We start from the raw sequence: 18266 nt of genomic DNA on the forward strand, positions 1-18266 counted from the left end.
AACATTCAACATTCAATAATCATCTTAATAAATATCTGTACTATTTTTTTCTCCTTCTTCTTCTTTAGAGTCCATGTCCATTTTCTTTGGGCCTGGGCCTGCCGGGAGCATATGTGGCCACAATATTATAGGATGACTTGGGAGAATGATGATCTGCAGCAGACAGCGCATTCATTATCAGAAGTACAAAATAAAGCCAGACTGGCCTGCTACTGTGCCTTTCTAGACCTTATCAACTGTCAAGAGTAGAACCACAACTGATCCAAATCAAATGAAACATTCAAATCACAGAGTAGGCTAGAATGTTGTACTCACTTGAAAACAATAATGCAATTATTCATTGTGTTATAGGCGAGTCTACACTCTTAGAGAAAAGGGGTTCCAAAAGGGTTCTTTGGCTGTCCCCATAGGACAACTCTTTTTGGTTTCAGGTAGAACCTTTTTGGGTTCCATGTTGAACCCTCTGTGGAAAGGGTTCTAAACATACCACTATTCTCACTATGAATGGTGGATAGAGGGCACGATAGAGCGTTAGACTGGTAGACTATACTTAGTTGTGGCATAGTAAAAGTTAGCACATGGAAAAGCGTATGCATAAGGGAAGTACCAAAACACCTTGATATAGGGGAGGTGCATGCAAGCAGATTAGAACATTTGGATGGAAGAAATGATATAGTAAAACCTGCAAAAGAGTGAATGTAAACCAGGAAGAAAACACACTACCCTCCCCCGTCCCCAAAAAAACAAAACACAATCCTCCCCAAAGCAAAACAAAAGTTTGACAACCCACCCCTATTTTCGACCACCCCTCCCCCCCAGTAAATTGCGATCTGTCCCTAACATTCAATTATGTCATATCTCCATTCTCCAATTACCTGGAGCCTTTAGGAACAGGATCTATGAGGGGGAAAAAAACATGTCTTAGACATGAATTGCACATCAATGCTGTTGATCATTCAGAGACAGAACATCTTAACTGGCAATAACCACCACAGAGCTAAAGTGATTGAAACCACTCTTTGCAGAGAAGGTATTTAAAGGCCCAGTGCAGTCAAAAACATGATTTCCCTGTGTTATATATAATTAAACAATATTAGGTTGAATAATACTCTGAAGCTGTAAAAATTATGATAATGCCCTTTTAGTGTAAAAGCGGTTTGAAAAGTATGTTTTGGTGGGATGGAGTTTTTTCCTGACAGTCGGTAAATTAGTTAATAAACTAATAAGAAAGACTTCCAAACCTCTCTGCCAATAGCAGCTAGTTTTCAGTTTTCCCCTCCCCACTCAGACCACTCCTAGACAGTCCTACCAAAATTCTTGCTAGAGAATTTGCTCTTTGCTAAGAAGCTATTTTTGTTTCTGTAAAGACCATTTGAATTGAAAACAATCACAGTATTGTTACCCAGAAATGATTTGATATTGAGGTAAAAACGGCTGCATTGGACCTTTAATAAACGTAATATTGCAGCAGAGACCATATTGAAACTCATTCATGTCCAAATTCCAAATGTTAATGTCTATGCTTGAAGGAAAATGAATGTTCACACTTCATTAGTGATGAACAATACACCTTCATACCAATAACATCACATTGAGCCTTGGGAGACAATTCTGAAATCAGCTTTCATTTGTGTGACACTAGCAACTCATCTGTGTGAATTCAGTCTATCCATGGCCCATTCTGCCATTCCACTGCAGGAAGGAAAGGTAGCCCAGGGCCAGTGTTTGGGTATTCCTGAGACAGATTCATGGGAGTCTCTACCTCGCCATCTACCCTGGGTACAACTTGCTCCTTTGTTGTGCATAAGAGACCTTAGAACAGCTGCGGGGAATCAATTTTACAGTCCTGCAGCACAGAGGTCTGTGCCCCAGGAAGGAGGCTAACGTTAGGGTTCACCGACCTTTGACATCTTTCAGAACATGGTCATGTTCATGGAGGTAGTGGCAAAGTGTGGTGCTAACAAGTGGGGAAACCTATATGCCTACGGTATATACCATACCAACGTTTGCTGTTGGTCTTCTATGTGGTCATCGTATCGTGGAAAACCGGTATGTCAGATTATGTGTTTGATCTATGTATCCAAGTTAGATCAACTCGCAGGTTACAACCACACAATACTTCTCTCATGTTTTAAGAGCCATAGTAACAACTGGAGAGAGGGAGAGACAGACAGAATGAGAAAATGAGAGAGAAAGAGAGACAAAGAGACAGACAGAGGGGGATGATTAATCTGTTTTGTGGTAAACTGTATGTACAGTACACTGTGTGGTATTAGTATTGAATAGATTTGTTTTTTCAGTCCAGCTGGTATTATGTTACTGTATGCTGTACACTACGCTGCTTCTATAGTAGACTCATAAATCATCCACACGTGTCTGGTGTGTATGTGTGTGTGTGTGTGTGTGTGTGTGTGTGTGTGTGTGTGTGTGTGTGTGTGTGTGTGTGTGTGTGTGTTATTCACTGTGAACCGTCTAATAACCTGAAAGCCATCGCTATAGAAACAGATAACCCAGAGGTGTTTAAAGTCTCACAATACTAACAAAAGACACTTCACTCTACGGGGTTAATGATCTTTACATGTTAAACCCGGGTAGATTATTAGGATTGACATGTCCAGTAAATAGATCTCATGGGGTTGTTTGTGAAACATAGTATTCACTGTAAAGAGGACAACTCAATGATCCTAACTGTGACCCTAATCTATAGAACAGACAGAATTTCTACTTAAAATGGTGTGTTTTTTTTAGACACAAGTGTAAAGTTCATGGAGGAGGTCATTCAAGGAGTTGGTCTGATGGTGCCCTCTGATGTCATCGGCAAAGGAAAACAGAAGAGGAAAGGCCTGCCTGCCCATGTCATGAGGATCCCTGGACCACCTATTGAGAAATGCCTTTTGTTACGTAAACAAATGAACTGGAAAGGAGACTGGAGTGCAGCTTTAGAAACCTATAACCCTTTTATTACCATACATGTGTATGTCCATTTCTGGACCATTTCTGGACCGTATCTATGACGCACAACCAGAGGACAAGACTAGTGTACCTTGGATGAGTTACGAGCTGGGATTATGGCCTGGTGAAACAACACCTCATTATGTCTACATGTAACTAATGTATTCATTAGTGCACCACACTTTTGTTTTGCCAAGGATCATGAAAACAAGCCTTTCTTATTGGACAAGCTCAGGTGGTCATCCCTTCCTGTTACAGTCTTTTTTCTTCCTGTTTGATACTGTATTAATACGACCCTGGTATAACAGGTTAAGAGAGACAGGAAGGCCATGTGTCAGGGGCCTGGCTTTGAAGAATAGGCTCTTTGTGTGTTCGCAGTCAGTCAGACAGGAGCTGGACGACGGAAATATTTGAATCATGTCAGAAGCTATACAGTATCCAGACCAATGTTATTAACAGATGTTGGAGAGGGGGGGTCTGAGACTGTTTCCTGCCACAGTTCTCTAAGAAATGCTATTTCACTCACTCAGCTCCTCCACGATGGGAGGACATGCACGCCAACGCACGTATGCACAAGTACACGCAGGTTTGCACACACACACATACAGTGCCTTCAGAAAGTATTCATACCCCTTGACTTACTCTATGGTTTGTGTTACAGCCTGAATTCAAAATGTATTCAATTGTTGTTTTTCTCACCCATCTACACACAATACCCCTTAAGGACAAAGTGAAAACATGTTTTCAAACATTTTAGCAAATTTAATTGAAAATTAAATACATAAATATCTCAGTCACATAAACATTCACACCCCTGTTAGAATCGCATTTGGCAGTGATTACAGATGTGAGTCATTCTGGGTAAGTCTCTAAGAGCTTTGAATAACTGGATAGTACAATATTTTACAACCGGCTGTGATTAGGAGTCCCATAGGCCGGAGCAAAATTAGCCCAGTGTCGTCCGGGTTTGGCTGGTGTAGGCCGTCATTGTAAATAAAAATTTGTTCTTAACTGACTTGCCTAGTTAAATAAAGGTTACATATATTTTTTTAAACAATTAAAAGCTCTGTCAAGTTGGTTGTTGGTCACTGCTAGACAGCCATCTTCAAGTCTTGCCATAGGTTTTCAAGTTGATTTAATTCAAAACCGTAACTAGTCCACTAAGGAACATTGACTGTTTTCTTGGTAAGCAACTCTCTGTGTTTTAGGTTATTGTGCTGCTGAAAGGTGAATTTGTCTCCCAGTGTCTGTTGGAATCAGACAACCAGGTTTTCCTCTGTTTTTTATTTTTACCCATCTACCAATAGGTGCCCTTCTTTGTGAGGTTTTGTAAAACCTCCCTGGTCTTTATGGTTGAATCTGTGTTTGAAATTCACTGCTGGACTGAGGGACCTTCCAGATGTGTGGGGTACAGAAATAAGGGCATCATTCAAAAATCATGTTAAACACTTTTATTGGAGAGTCCATGCAATTTATGTGACTTGTTTAGCTCAATTTTACTCCTGAACCTATTTAGGCTTGCCATAACAAAGGAGTAAAATACTTATTGACTTAGGACATTTCAGCTTTTCATTTGGAATGAATTAGTAAAACATAATTCCACTTTGACATCATGGGGTATTGTCTGTAGGCCAGTGACAAATCCAGTCTGTAACAACAACATATGGAAAAGGAGTTTGAATACTTTCTGAAGGCTCTGTACACCTGTGCATAATCCTGCAGAGTGAACACCAACTTTATAATCAGATTCTTCAGAAAACAGTTGTTTTAATAATGGTAGAACCTTGGTAGTACAAAAAACATATACTTTACAGTACAAAGTACAAGCCCTAACAAATTCCTTTAGAAATACAAAAATAAATCGCTCAATACACACCACGCAGTACAAAAGTATGGTGCACCTTCTCATCCATCCAAATACAGAACACGTTTTATTTTGGAATTGCTAGATGACATTACCAGTTTAAATGTTGAAAAATATACATTCAGGTCCATAGACTGTATAGGAAAAGCCTCTCTACAGCCAGAAATAACAGATGTGTCAAATGGAATTGCACTGTATACATCTGTGTATCTTCCCACTTTGATCTTGATTTATACCTGACAAGCACGTTCTAGTTTAACGTTACCAAACAGCCAATGCAGCTGGATGATGCCGACTAGCAGGTTAGGATGGTAACCTGTAACCTGGGGATCTGTTGTTTCATCAGTTATAACACAGTCTTCAAAACAGAGACCCCCAAGTGCAACAGACGGTTCTTATCGATACAATAACACAAGAGGAACACGAAGGACTGCATGAAGTCCTTTGCTTGGGGAAGAAGTCCATCACTGATTAGAGCTGCAGGTAGTTGGGTTCATAGTGACATTCTTATAGTAGTGTTTTTGTATTGTAGTGTGTGTGATGGCATTTAAAATATAAATTCCAATCAGGAACCAACAGGTAGTTTCCACTTGACTGAGTAAGCCCAGAACAACAGTTACAGCTAAAATGCCACTAAAACAGTGGGGAGATTTTCTACTCAAATTATAATCTTAGTCACGGGTGGCTGGTGGCACCTTAATTGGGGAGTAGGGGCTTATAGTGATGGCTGGAACAGAATTAATGGAACGGTAGAAAACACTTGGTTTATATGACTTTTAACACCATTCCATTTATTCCATTCCAGCCATTATTATGAGTCGTCCTCCCCTCACCAGCATCCTGTGATCTTAATATTGTTTGACATCTCCCTCCACATCCAGGTACCATAATGTTTAGGTGCATGCGTAGGTTTCCATTGTGTGTTTGTGTTTCAAAGAGCAACTGGTGGGTGAACAACACAGCATCCACTTCCTGTATAGGCTTCTGTTTGGGCACACTGTGTAGCTAGCTGTATGGGGTTATCACAACCGGCGTCTCGGAGTGTACCCCAAATGTCAAAAGTAGTGCACTGTATAGGGAATAGGGTGCCATTTGGGACACAGGCAGGCACAACATGGACCTTCGAGCCAGCGAAGTCCAGGTGACCACAGGCATATTATTATTATGTCCATATTATGCCTTCTTTAAGGCATTTCAAACAACAATAACAACATAGAAATGTTGGGTGAAGTAAACCGAGGCGCACTCGCCACAACAACTCAACATGGTTGGAATGTCCAGTTTACAGTCTTAGTTCTAGAACAGAATGTCCAATCTTAATCCATGGCTTTCAATGCTCTCTCAATGCAGAGTTAACTTAGTGCAAATCAGTTCTGGAAGGTTTTTGTGAATACCAGAAGAGTTGCTTAATTCACATTTTCATTTCTTCCACCTGGCTTGATGTTTAGTCATCATTCTTACAACATCAGTCTTTTGATGTGGTGATATTGCTGCAAGTGCACCACTACAGACTTGCTGAAGAGAGATATGTCTGAACTTGATGCTCTCATCAAAAACACCTGTAGCTATATCTGTCGCAATCATAGATCATTCACCTGTCTTTTTGAGGGTTTGCTCTTAGGCTTAGTTCATTGGCCAGAAGAGAGCTATAGATGTAGGCTAGTCTGCCGGAGGCCATTGGAGTTGAGTTGCCAAACAGGAAGTGATGCAGTTTTCAGGTGGCCATATTGAGCACTCCTGTTGTCCACCACTTCAATACGAAGTTCACTCCATAGAAATACAATTACTGGAAGGGACAAAGCCCCTAATTCTATGGTTTACTCTCTCAAACACAGAGCTGCCCAAAGGGTCCCTCAGGTCTTGTCTTTTCAGGAGGCCATATGGAGAACTTATGTTTCCCATCTTCCATAGGGAGTTAGTTCCCTGTCCATCACAGAGCTATCCACATTAGGCTCTTTAGACCTTGAAGAGCTTGGGGTAGAGAGTCTTTATGGGTGACTGAGCCGTGACGATGTTCCCAGAGGAGATCGTCGTCTCCAGGCCTTCCAGCTTCTTCGATGCCACCTCCGTCTTACTGAAGCTACACTCCAGGAACGGCACCCCTATCCTCTTCACCTGCCCGTCCTTGGTCATGAGACACGGGCGGCAGAGCAGTTTTAAAATAGCGCGACGCATGTCTTTGCTGGTCAGGGTGTATATTATGGGGTTGAGGAGCGAGTTCACCATGGCAACGCCCAGGAAGTAGTCCGCCTTGAGGAGCAGTCGGCAGCGGCGGGCAGGGCAGAATGAGTCTAGGCCGAGGAGGAGGAAGAGCGGCAACCAACAAGCGATGAAGACGCCGAGTACAATAGTGACTGTCTTGAGGAGCGCCATGTACTTCTGGGATTTTCTGGCGAGGCCTTTGCGAAGGCTTCCCTTTGCTCCTCCGAGGCGTTGGCGCTGGGTGTTAGTGCGCACGATACGGAAGACGCGGGCGTAGAGAACGACGATGGTGAGGAGCACGCCGCTGAACACGGACACGCAGCACAGGATGTAAGACTTGGCGTAGAGCGGGAGAACCGTGGAACAGTGGTCCAGATGACCCATACAGTTCCAGCCCAGGACGGGGAGCACCCCCAGCAGCCCTGCTAACGCCCAGCTCCCCCCGATCAGAGCCAGCAGCCGACCCTTCTTTGCCCCGTGGTATGGTTTCATTGTCACCATGGTAACGTGGCGTTCTATAGCGATGGCCAATAGGCTGATGACGGAGGCGGCTAATGTGATAAAGACGCCTCCTTCCCTCAGAAACCAGAGTATTGGAGTTAGTCTCAGTGTATTAGGACCAGACATGATGATATTAGCCATGTAGGTGACACCGGCCAGGAGGTCTGACAGAGTCAGGTTACCTAGGAAGAAAATATAGAAAATTAATGGAATTGCATATGGTGGATTTTTAAAAATTACATTGTAACATAACATTTTTTTAAAGTTATATAACGTATAGTCAAGTATAGTCAATATAGTATAGTCAAGTTGTCCTCTGAAGAAAGGGGGGTGGATGTAGGACAAAAACAACAACGGTTACCTAGGAGATAGTACATGGGCAGGTGGAACTTCTTATTGGTCCAGATGGCTATTAGAACCACAGCATTCTCCAGGATGATAAGAAGACACACTACCAGGAAGGCTATGGCTTCAGGTTTTAACCCTTCACGATACCTGTCTGTCTGGAGCTTGCCTGTGTAGTTGTAGTGCGTCACAATGACATCATTGTTCTGGTAATCCCAGAAGAATTGGAGCAGGCTTGGAGAGGTGTTGGTGGGTAGAGAGCCTATAGATTCAGTGGGGAAGGTCCCAGCGTAAGCAGCACGGGAGGCTTCCATCTCCATGTTTCTGTTGTTTGTTAAGTCTTCTTTAGTGAACTCTTTGGTTGACTTTTTAATACCTTATTCTAGGTATTAATTAACGCATAGTTTAACTTGTCATGCTTCAGTTACCGATCAATATCAGTTGGTATGGGGGATCTCTGTGAGTTTCGCTCCATAGAATGACAGAACTATAATCCAATAGACAAGAAGGTGTTAGTTGCAGCTGAGTCAGGTAGTGGTTTTCTTTCCCCACGTTTCTGATCACAGGTGTTATGCTTGGCAATGCCACCAGGGGGTGCTCATGTGCTCTGTTTGAAGGGGTCTTGACTGGGCCGCTTATTGTCCAACTCCTGTGAATGAAATAATACAGAGGACATTAGGGTGAGAACAGTACAGTATGACTAATTACAAACACATCATGAAAAACAAATAAACAAACACATGTTTAAAAAATAACTAAAAACATTTATCTACATTTTAATTTTAATTAAATTAGCCTATTGAAGGCAATCTTTAATTCGTTGCCCTAAAACGTTTGCTATAGTGATTCATTTTTTATTAAAACATTGGGCTTTATGGGAAGTGTGGAGCAGAGTCGACATTGAGATAGCGACACATGCGCTTAGTTTAAAACACATAGTGACCACTTGGGGTAAAGGTTTTGACTGAGTTAGCGAGTACCTAAAGAGGCCATGTGAAATGTTTCAAGCTCTTTCCTTAACTACCTTAATTATGTTTAAAGCGTGAGTTAATCACGTTAACGATATTAGACATTCAGCGTCATAACAGTGCGTGCGTAAAGTTGGCACACGCGGACACTTTCACCTGCCAGCTTCGTCATAGCACAGTCGGGGTGAAATGTCAGTAGGTTGGAGTAAATTTGAGTTGCTCAAGTTTCCAGAAGGAAATCAATGTAAAATGTATGGAATTTAATCTGGAATGCATATACTTTTATAAATAATGCCTTGTCAAAAGAAATCGAAACCAGAGTGGAGAATGTCTTTGATCAGATAATGTTTATGTAAGAAACCCATTAAGTGTCAACCGGGTCGCATTCCTTTGAGTCTTGTGTTTTGAGAATGGATTTTTTTCTTGCTTTGAGTCATATGGTAAGATTTTAAAAAATGGCCTTGTCTGGAAACGTTAACTCGAATCTAATCTGTAGCCAATGAAATTAGGGCAACAAACTTGACGTTTCAAGGTTCAAACTATAGAATTGCTAGGAATTAGAATACTCAATTTAATAGGATGTATATGTTTCAAACAAACAACTAAAAAAAATGCATAGCCAACACAAATTCCACAATATAGCCTGGATATAATAGGATACATATAGAGAAGTTTAACTGTTCTTAAAAATATGATAGTGACCGTTGTTGTATCTCACTGCACATTTCCATGGAATCACATCCCACTAAGCAAAATTGGTTCAGACGTTTTTTCAACGTCTTGTGCTGATATACCTACATTTCCAATTCAGCCCATTGACCGGTAATTACCCCAATCACATCAGATCTTTATCAGAACTGATCTAATTGGTCAAAAGACTGCCTGTCTAAATTCAGCCTAATTGCCGTACGCTGATTACCCCCAATAACGTCTCATTGCGATGGGCATGGTCTGTAAAGTTCCCACGGTCCACAGACCAAAAATAAGTTAACGGCTTGTGCATTCCACACAACAGGCTACATACATGTCAAACGAAATCTAATAAACAGAAAGTGAAATTGGATTCAACCGAATTCAAACATGTTCTGAGAAGAGATTCAGCACACTGCAGACACCCTTATCTTTTACAACAGATATAAAGTAAGACGCAATTCTAGCGCGTAAAAGCAACGCATCCAATGACTGCGTATTTGGTAAAACGCTTTCTATTAACTTAGACTAGCACTGCGACATTGCATACAGATGTGAAATAAACCTACCTTGAATATTATTTGTAGAGATCTTATCAATGCGTTGAAGAGAATCCACACTAACCACCGCACAAGAGAGAACTGACAAGCAAGACACCGGAGCAGCAGAATCTAACTGAAAAATCCAGGGGGGGTTGGTTTTAGCCCAATCTCTCTCTCTTCTCTCTCTCCTCTCTCTTTCTCTCGCTCTCCTCTCTCTGTCTCTCTCTCTCTCCCCTCTCTCTCTCCTTTTCCTCTCTCTCTCACTCTCCTCTCTCTCTCTCTACACATTAACCATTGATGGTTTGCGACTCAATTCAACTTTTAAAATACAGGGACAAGCAGTACACGCAGGGAAAAGTGAGGAGGCAAGAGAAAAGCATATTGTCGAAGATTTTTGGTATTGTGGTTCCTTGAATTTTTTGGGGCCATAGAAATATAATTCATAGAATTTACCCACAGAACATATGGCCGGATTCTATAGTCGAATACTCATTTGATTATTTATTATGATGCCTGTTTCATGGGAGACAGAACACATGAAACAGTTGTATCTCTCTGGCTTGATTATCGTAGATAGTTATCATCTGGAAGTGTAAATAAATGCAATGTTTATGTAGTGTTATAGACTAGCCTAACTCCAGAGATTGTCAGTAATTCTAGTAACATGCTCAGACCCGCTATGTGTTGTCACCTGCCAAACCGCTCCAGGCATTGGCTACAGATTGAACCATCTCTGTTGGAACAGAACATGGCTACAGATTGAACCAGGTCTGTTAACACTGAGAGTGCCCGACCAACCACTGTAATGTAATGTCCCATGATTGGGATGTCTGGCTTAAAGCATGTACCATACACGTGTGTGTGGGTGCATACATATACTGGATACAGGGCTGTGCACATACCTTTGGAGAGGCAGGTGTTCAAAGACACTCATCCCACTGTCAGCAAGCTACCTAGCCTAAGCTACTGCTCACAGAGAGGGCAGTATATGGGCTATCAGCTGAGCGTAGAGGATGTAGAGGATGTAGGCTAAATCAGCTAACTAGTTAGTTAACTAACTGCTAGCTTTGCTGTTGTAACTATTGAACTACTCTTTACCTGTGATTGGAGTTTGTTCTGCTGCTAACATCAGCGTTGTAGGCCTACTTGAGAAACAGTCTAATTGAACCCTTCCCTGACCGTGAGAGACGACATACAACTTAGAAAGTAACCCGTGTGTTATTACTCATACTACCGCTAGGTGTCAGTAGATTCTGCTTGTGCAACAGCAGGAGGATGGTGGCAGCGGAGCGGGGGAGGGGGGATTTTCCAACATTAGAAAATGAGAAATGAGCTAAATATAATACATTCTTTACAGAACAGCAGAGACCCAACCCATCGGAATCAGCAAAGTCTTACTATACTTGTGAGAACTTTATGGAGACCAGCATCCCTAACCCCTAACTCTAACCTTCACCCCTAAACCTAACCACTAACCCTAATTCTAACCTTAACTCTAAACCTAACCTAAGTGAGGACTGGCAAAATGTCCTCGCTTCTCTGAATTTTTGTTGGTTTACTATTCTTGTAAGGACTTTTGGTAATCACAGTATACTAAAACATGTACACACACACACACACACACACACACACACACACACACACACACACACACACACACACACACACACACACACACACACAAAACCCAAATAAATCAGTCTCCCTCTCCAACGTGGGAGGTGAATGTGACACCTGAATGTTGATCCACATATCATTCAAATGAGAGGTTCCACCAACTGTTTGTCGGCGGTTGTATTATGGATACCCTGCTCCAATCCTGTTGGCTGTTCCAACATTCTACCTGTAGCGTATATAAACACGCCTGGGTTCAAATAATATATGTATCCTTTCAAATACTTTCAGCATTTGTCAGAGCCTGCCTGAAGTGCTAGATGGGCAGGGTTTGCACTTTCAAGTACTCCGTTGGTTCCATAGCGCCAGACAATCTCAACCAACCACAGCTTAAGTATTTGTAAGAAACAACTACTAATTGAACCCAGGTCTAGGACATATAACCAGGTGAGCCCAAGAGACAATGCCTTTCCCCTCCTCACAAACTACTGTTTGTTTATGGGATTAGCGTTAGCTGGGAGCTACCCTGATCACCCTCCCATGGGGATTAAGTCTGGTTCCTGTGTGTGTGTTTGTGTGTGTGTGTGTCTGTGTCTGTGTGTGTGTCTGTGTCTGTCTGTGTGTCTGTGCGTGCGTGTGTGGGTGGGAGCGTGTGTGTGTGGGTGTGTTCTCATGTGATTGTCTTCTCAGCGTGTGTGTGCACGCGCTCATGTATGGACATACGGGTCAAGTGCCTGCATTTCTCCTAGTCTGATAATGTCAGTTAAGGACAGCTCGTTGACACACTGACACACATGAGAGGATCAACAGAGTAAACATTTATCATAGGCTGAGCCAACTTGAAAAAAGGCCAGTCTGCTTGTCTTCAAGGAATAACAGAAAATGCAGCAAAGACTCGGTCTACATCCCAAAACAGCACCCTATATTTCTCTATATAGGGAATAGGGTGTCATTAGGGATGCACCCTAAGTGTCCAAAGGCTGTGAAGTATTTGCAGTTAATCATGTCAGTAATGTTAGTTCATCATATCAGAGCAGTAGCTCCGCCCACCGGTGAAGTGGAGCAGAGCATGCTGGGCGATCTCCAGCTCAGAGAAGAAGATCAGCTGCAGAGAAGTCAAGTGAGAGAAAGTTCCAGCCATCCTTGTGTTTTCACACCAGTTAGCTTTCATTGTGTTAGACAAGGCCAGTGTGCGTCCTTGTTGATATGTAAGTACATATTTCATATCTTTCAGGTGTTTATGTCATATTTATGGTTATGCTATTTAGTAGTTTCTACTGCGAGCTAGTTATTGTGAGATGGCTAGCTCTGTTTTGGTTGTCATATCATTTGGGACATGTAACCCTGTATTTGTAAAGGATAATGTCCCCCAGTGCGTTGTTTATATGCCCTGTAATTATATGGGTGTATGGTATATCACGTAGGCCGAGCAGTTTCCGTACCAGGCAGTGATGCAACCAGTCAGGATGCTCTCGATGTTGCAGCTGTAGAGCCTTTTGAGGATCTGAGGACCCATGACAAATCTTTGTAGTTTCCTGCCCTCTTCACGACTGTCTTGGTGTGCTTGGACCATGTTAGTTTGTTGGTGATGTGGACACTAAGGAACTTGAAGCTCTCAACCTGCTCCACTACAGCCCCGTCGATGAGAATGGGGGCATGCTCGGTCCTCCTTTTCCTGTAGTCCACAATCATCTCCTTTGTCTTGATTATGTTGAGGGATAGGTTGTTATTCTGGCACCACCCGGCCAGTTCTCTGACCTCCTCCCTCTAGGCTGTCTCGTCGTTGTCGGTGATCAGGCCTACCACTGTTGTGTCGTCTGCAAACTTAATGAAGGTGTTGGAGTCGTGCCTGGCCACGCAGTCGTGGGTGAATAGGGAGCACAGGAGGGGACTGAGCACGCACCCCTGAGGGGCTCCAGTGTTGAGGATCAGCATAGCAGATGTGTTGCTAACTACCCTCACCACCTGGGGGCGGCCCGTCAGGAAGTCCAGGATCCAGTTGCAGAGGGAGGTGTTTAGTCCCAGGATCTTTAGCTTAGTGATGAGTTTTAAGGGCACTATGGTGTTGAATGCTGAGCTGTAATAAATTAATAGCATTCTCACGTAGGCGTTCCTTTTGTCCAGGTGGGAAAGGGCATTGTGGAGTGCAATAGAGATTGCATCATCTGTGGATCTGTTTGGGCGGTATGCCAATGGGAGTGTGTCTAGGGTTTCTGGGATAATGGTGTTAATGTGAGCCATTACCAGCCTTTCAAAGCACTTCATGGTTACGGATGTGAGTGCTACGGATCTGTAGTCATTTAGACAGGTTGCCTTAGTGTTCTTGGGCACAGAGTCTATGGTGGTCTGCACAGAGACTACGGTGGTCACTACTGTTATAGCCTCACTACTATTATAGCCTCGCTACTGTATATAGCCTCACTACTGTTATAGCCTCACTACTGTTATAGCCTCACTACTGTATATAGCCTCGCTACTGTATATAGCCTCACTACTGTATATAGCCTCACTACTGTTATAGCCTCACTACTGTTATAGCCTCACTACTGTTATAGCCTCGCTACTGTATATAGCCTCACTACTGTTATAGCCTCACTACTGTATATAGCCTCACTACTGTTATAGCCTCACTACTGTTATAGCCTCACTACTGTTATAGCCTCACTACTGTATATAGCCTCGCTACTGTTATAGCCTCACTACTGTATATAGCCTCACTACTGTTATAGCCTCACTACTGTTATAGCCTCGCTACTGTATGCAGCCTCGCTACTGTATATAGCCTCGTTACTGTTATAGCCTCGCTACTGTATATATCCTCGCTACTGTATATCGCCTCTATACTGTTATAGCCTCGCTACTGTATATAGCCTCACTACTGTTATAGCCTCACTACTATATATATCCTCGCTATTGTATATAGCCTCTCTACTGTATATAGCTTCGCTACTGTTATAGACTTACTACTGTTATAGCCTCGCTACTGTATATAGCCTCACTACTATATATATCCTCGCTACTGTATATAGCTTCTACTGTATATAGCCTCGCTACTGTTATAGCCTCACTACTGTAATAGCCTCACTACTGTATATAGCCTCACTACTGTATATAGCCTCACTACTATATATATCCTCTCTACTGTATATAGCCTCACTACTGTTATAGCCTCACTGCTGTATATAGCCTCACTACTGTTATAGCCTCTCTACTGTATATAGCCTCACTACTGTTATAGCCTCACTACTATATATATCCTCATTATTGTATAGAGCCTCTCTACTGTATGTAGCCTCACTACTGTTATTGCCTCTCTACTGTATATAGCCTCACTACTGTTATTGCCTCTCTACTGTATATAGCCTCGCTACTGTTATTGCCTCTCTACTGTATATAGCCTCACTACTGTTATTGCCTCTCTACTGTATATAGCCTCACTACTGTTATAGCCTCACTACTATATATATCCTCGCTACTGTATATAGCCTCTCTACTGTATATAGCCTCGCTACTGTTATAGCCTTACTACTGTTATAGCCTTGCTAATGTATATAGCCTCACTACTGTTTATAGCCTCACTACTATATATATCCTCGCTAATGTATATAGACTCTACTGTATATAGCCTCGCTACTGTTATAGCCTCACTACTGTATATAGACTCACTACTGTTATAGCCTCACTACTATATATATCCTCGCTACTGTATATAGCCTCTCTACTGTATATAGCCTCACTACTGTTATAGCCTCACTGCTGTATATAGCCTCACTACTATATATATCCTCGTTACTGTATAGAGCCTCTCTACTGTATATAGCCTCACTACTGTTATTGCCTCTCTACTGTATATAGCCTCACTACTGTTATTGCCTCTCTACTGTATATAGCCTCACTACTGTTATTGCCTCTCTACTGTATATAGCCTCACTACTGTTATTGACTCTCTACTGTATATAGCCTCACTACTGTTATTGCCTCTCTACTCTATATAGCCTCACTACTGTTATTGCCTCTCTACTGTATATAGCCTCACTACTGTTATTGCCTCTCTACTGTATATAGCCTCACTACTGTTATTGCCTCTCTACTGTATATAGCCTCACTACTGTTATAGCCTCACTACTATATATATCCTCGGTACTGTATATAGCCTCTCTACTGTATATAGCCTCGCTACTGTTATAGCCTTACTACTGTTATAGCCTTGCTACTGTATATAGCCTCACTACTGTATATAGCCTCACTACTATATATATCCTCGCTAATGTATATAGCCTCTACTGTATATCGCCTCGCTACTGTTATAGTCTCACTACTGTTATAGCCTCACTACTGTATATAGCCTCACTACTGTATATAGCCTCACTACTATATATATCCTCGCTACTGTATATAGCCTCTCTACTGTATATAGCCTCACTACTGTTATTGCCTCTCTACTGTATATAGCCTCACTACTGTTATTGCCTCTACTGTATATAGCCTCACTACTGTTATTGCCTCTCTACTGTATATAGCCTCACTACTGTTATTGCCTCTCTACTGTATATAGCCTCACTACTGTTATTGCCTCTCTACTGTATATAGCCTCACTACTGTTATTGCCTCTCTACTGTATATAGCCTCACTACTGTTATAGCCTAACTACTGTTATTGCCTCTCTACTGTATATAGCCTCACTACTGTTATTGCCTCTCTACTGTATATAGCCTCACTACTGTATATAGCCTCTCTACTGTATATAGCCTCACTACTGTTATTGCCTCTCTACTGTATATAGCCTCACTACTGTTATTGCCTCTCTACTGTATATAGCCTCTCTACTGTTATTGCCTCTCTACTGTATATAGCCCCACTACTGTTATTGCCTCTCTACTGTATATAGCCTCACTACTGTTATTGCCTCTCTACTGTATATAGCCTCACTACTGTTATTGCCTCTCTACTGTATATAGCCTCACTACTGTTATTGCCTCTCTACTGTATATAGCCTCACTACTGTTATTGCCTCTCTACTGTATATAGCCTCACTACTGTTATTGCCTCTCTACTGTATATAGCCTCACTACTGTTATTGCCTCTCTACTGTATATAGCCTCTCTACTGTTATAGCCTCTCTACTGTATATAGTCTCTCTACTGTATATAGCCTCACTACTGTTATTGCCTCTCTACTGTATATAGCCTCACTACTGTTATTGCCTAACTACTGTTATTGCCTCTCTACTGTATATAGCCTCACTACTGTTATTGCCTCTACTGTATATAGTCTCTCTACTGTTATTGCCTCTCTACTGTATATAGCCTCACTACTGTTATTGCCTCTCTACTGTATATAGCCTCACTACTGTTATTGCCTCTCTACTGTATATAGCCTCTCTACTGTTATTGCCTCTCTACTGTATATAGCCTCACTACTGTTATTGCCTCTCTACTGTATATAGCCTCACTACTGTTATTGCCTCTCTACTGTATATAGCCTCACTACTGTTATTGCCTCTCTACTGTATATAGCCTCACTACTGTTATTGCCTCTCTACTGTATATAGCCTCACTACTGTTATTGCCTCTCTACTGTATATAGCCTCACTACTGTTATTGCCTCTCTACTGTATATAGCCTCACTACTGTTATAGCCTTGCTACTGTATATAGCCTCACTACTGTATATAGCCTCACTACTATATATATCCTCGCTAATGTATGTAGCCTCTACTGTATATCGCCTCGCTACTGTTATAGCCTCACTACTGTTATAGCCTCACTACTGTATATAGCCTCACTACTGTATATAGCCTCACTACTATATATATCCTCGCTACTGTATATAGCCTCTCTACTGTATATAGCCTCACTACTGTTATTGCCTCTCTACTGTATATAGCCTCACTACTGTTATTGCCTCTCTACTGTATATAGCCTCACTACTGTTATTGCCTCTCTACTGTATATAGCCTCACTACTGTTATTGCCTCTCTACTGTATATAGCCTCACTACTGTTATTGCCTCTCTACTGTATATAGCCTCACTACTGTTATAGCCTAACTACTGTTATTGCCTCTCTACTGTATATAGCCTCACTACTGTTATTGCCTCTCTACTGTATATAGCCTCACTACTGTATATAGCCTCTCTACTGTATATAGCCTCACTACTGTTATTGCCTCTCTACTGTATATAGCCTCACTACTGTTATTGCCTCTCTACTGTATATAGCCTCTCTACTGTTATTGCCTCTCTACTGTATATAGCCTCACTACTGTTATTGCCTCTCTACTGTATATAGCCTCACTACTGTTATTGCCTCTCTACTGTATATAGCCTCACTACTGTTATTGCCTCTCTACTGTATATAGCCTCACTACTGTTATTGCCTCTCTACTGTATATAGCCTCACTACTGTTATTGCCTCTCTACTGTATATAGCCTCACTACTGTTATTGCCTCTCTACTGTATATAGCCTCACTACTGTTATTGCCTCTCTACTGTATATAGCCTCTCTACTGTTATAGCCTCTCTACTGTATATAGTCTCTCTACTGTATATAGCCTCACTACTGTTATTGCCTCTCTACTGTATATAGCC

The 18266-nt window shown here is 41.9% G+C and overlaps 1 protein-coding gene and 1 long non-coding RNA gene across 2 annotated transcripts in view; one reads left to right on the forward strand and one right to left on the reverse strand.

Annotated features, from left to right (window-relative positions):
- Positions 1-4388: 4388 nt before the first annotated feature.
- Positions 4389-10360, reverse strand: LOC110493429 (sphingosine 1-phosphate receptor 1). Its single transcript, XM_090204398.1, has 3 exons — positions 10092-10360; positions 7881-8513; positions 4389-7701 (listed from the first exon to the last, which is right to left on the reverse strand). The coding sequence occupies exons 2-3, from the start codon at positions 8182-8184 to the stop codon at positions 6773-6775; spliced, it is 1233 nt and encodes a 410-aa protein (XP_090060524.1). The 5' UTR covers positions 8185-8513; positions 10092-10360; the 3' UTR covers positions 4389-6772.
- Positions 10361-12774: 2414 nt separating this feature from the next.
- The window catches only part of LOC118938210 (uncharacterized), a 33473-nt gene continuing 27981 nt past the window's right edge, over positions 12775-18266 (forward strand). Inside the window, exon 1 of the long non-coding RNA XR_016487672.1 lies at positions 12775-12886. This is a non-coding gene — a long non-coding RNA (uncharacterized LOC118938210). The remainder of the gene's footprint in view (positions 12887-18266) is intronic.

This window comes from Oncorhynchus mykiss, chromosome 17 (assembly GCF_057628025.1).
Source record: "Oncorhynchus mykiss isolate SJ-2025 chromosome 17, ASM5762802v1, whole genome shotgun sequence".
Classification (NCBI taxonomy): domain Eukaryota; kingdom Metazoa; phylum Chordata; class Actinopteri; order Salmoniformes; family Salmonidae; genus Oncorhynchus; species Oncorhynchus mykiss.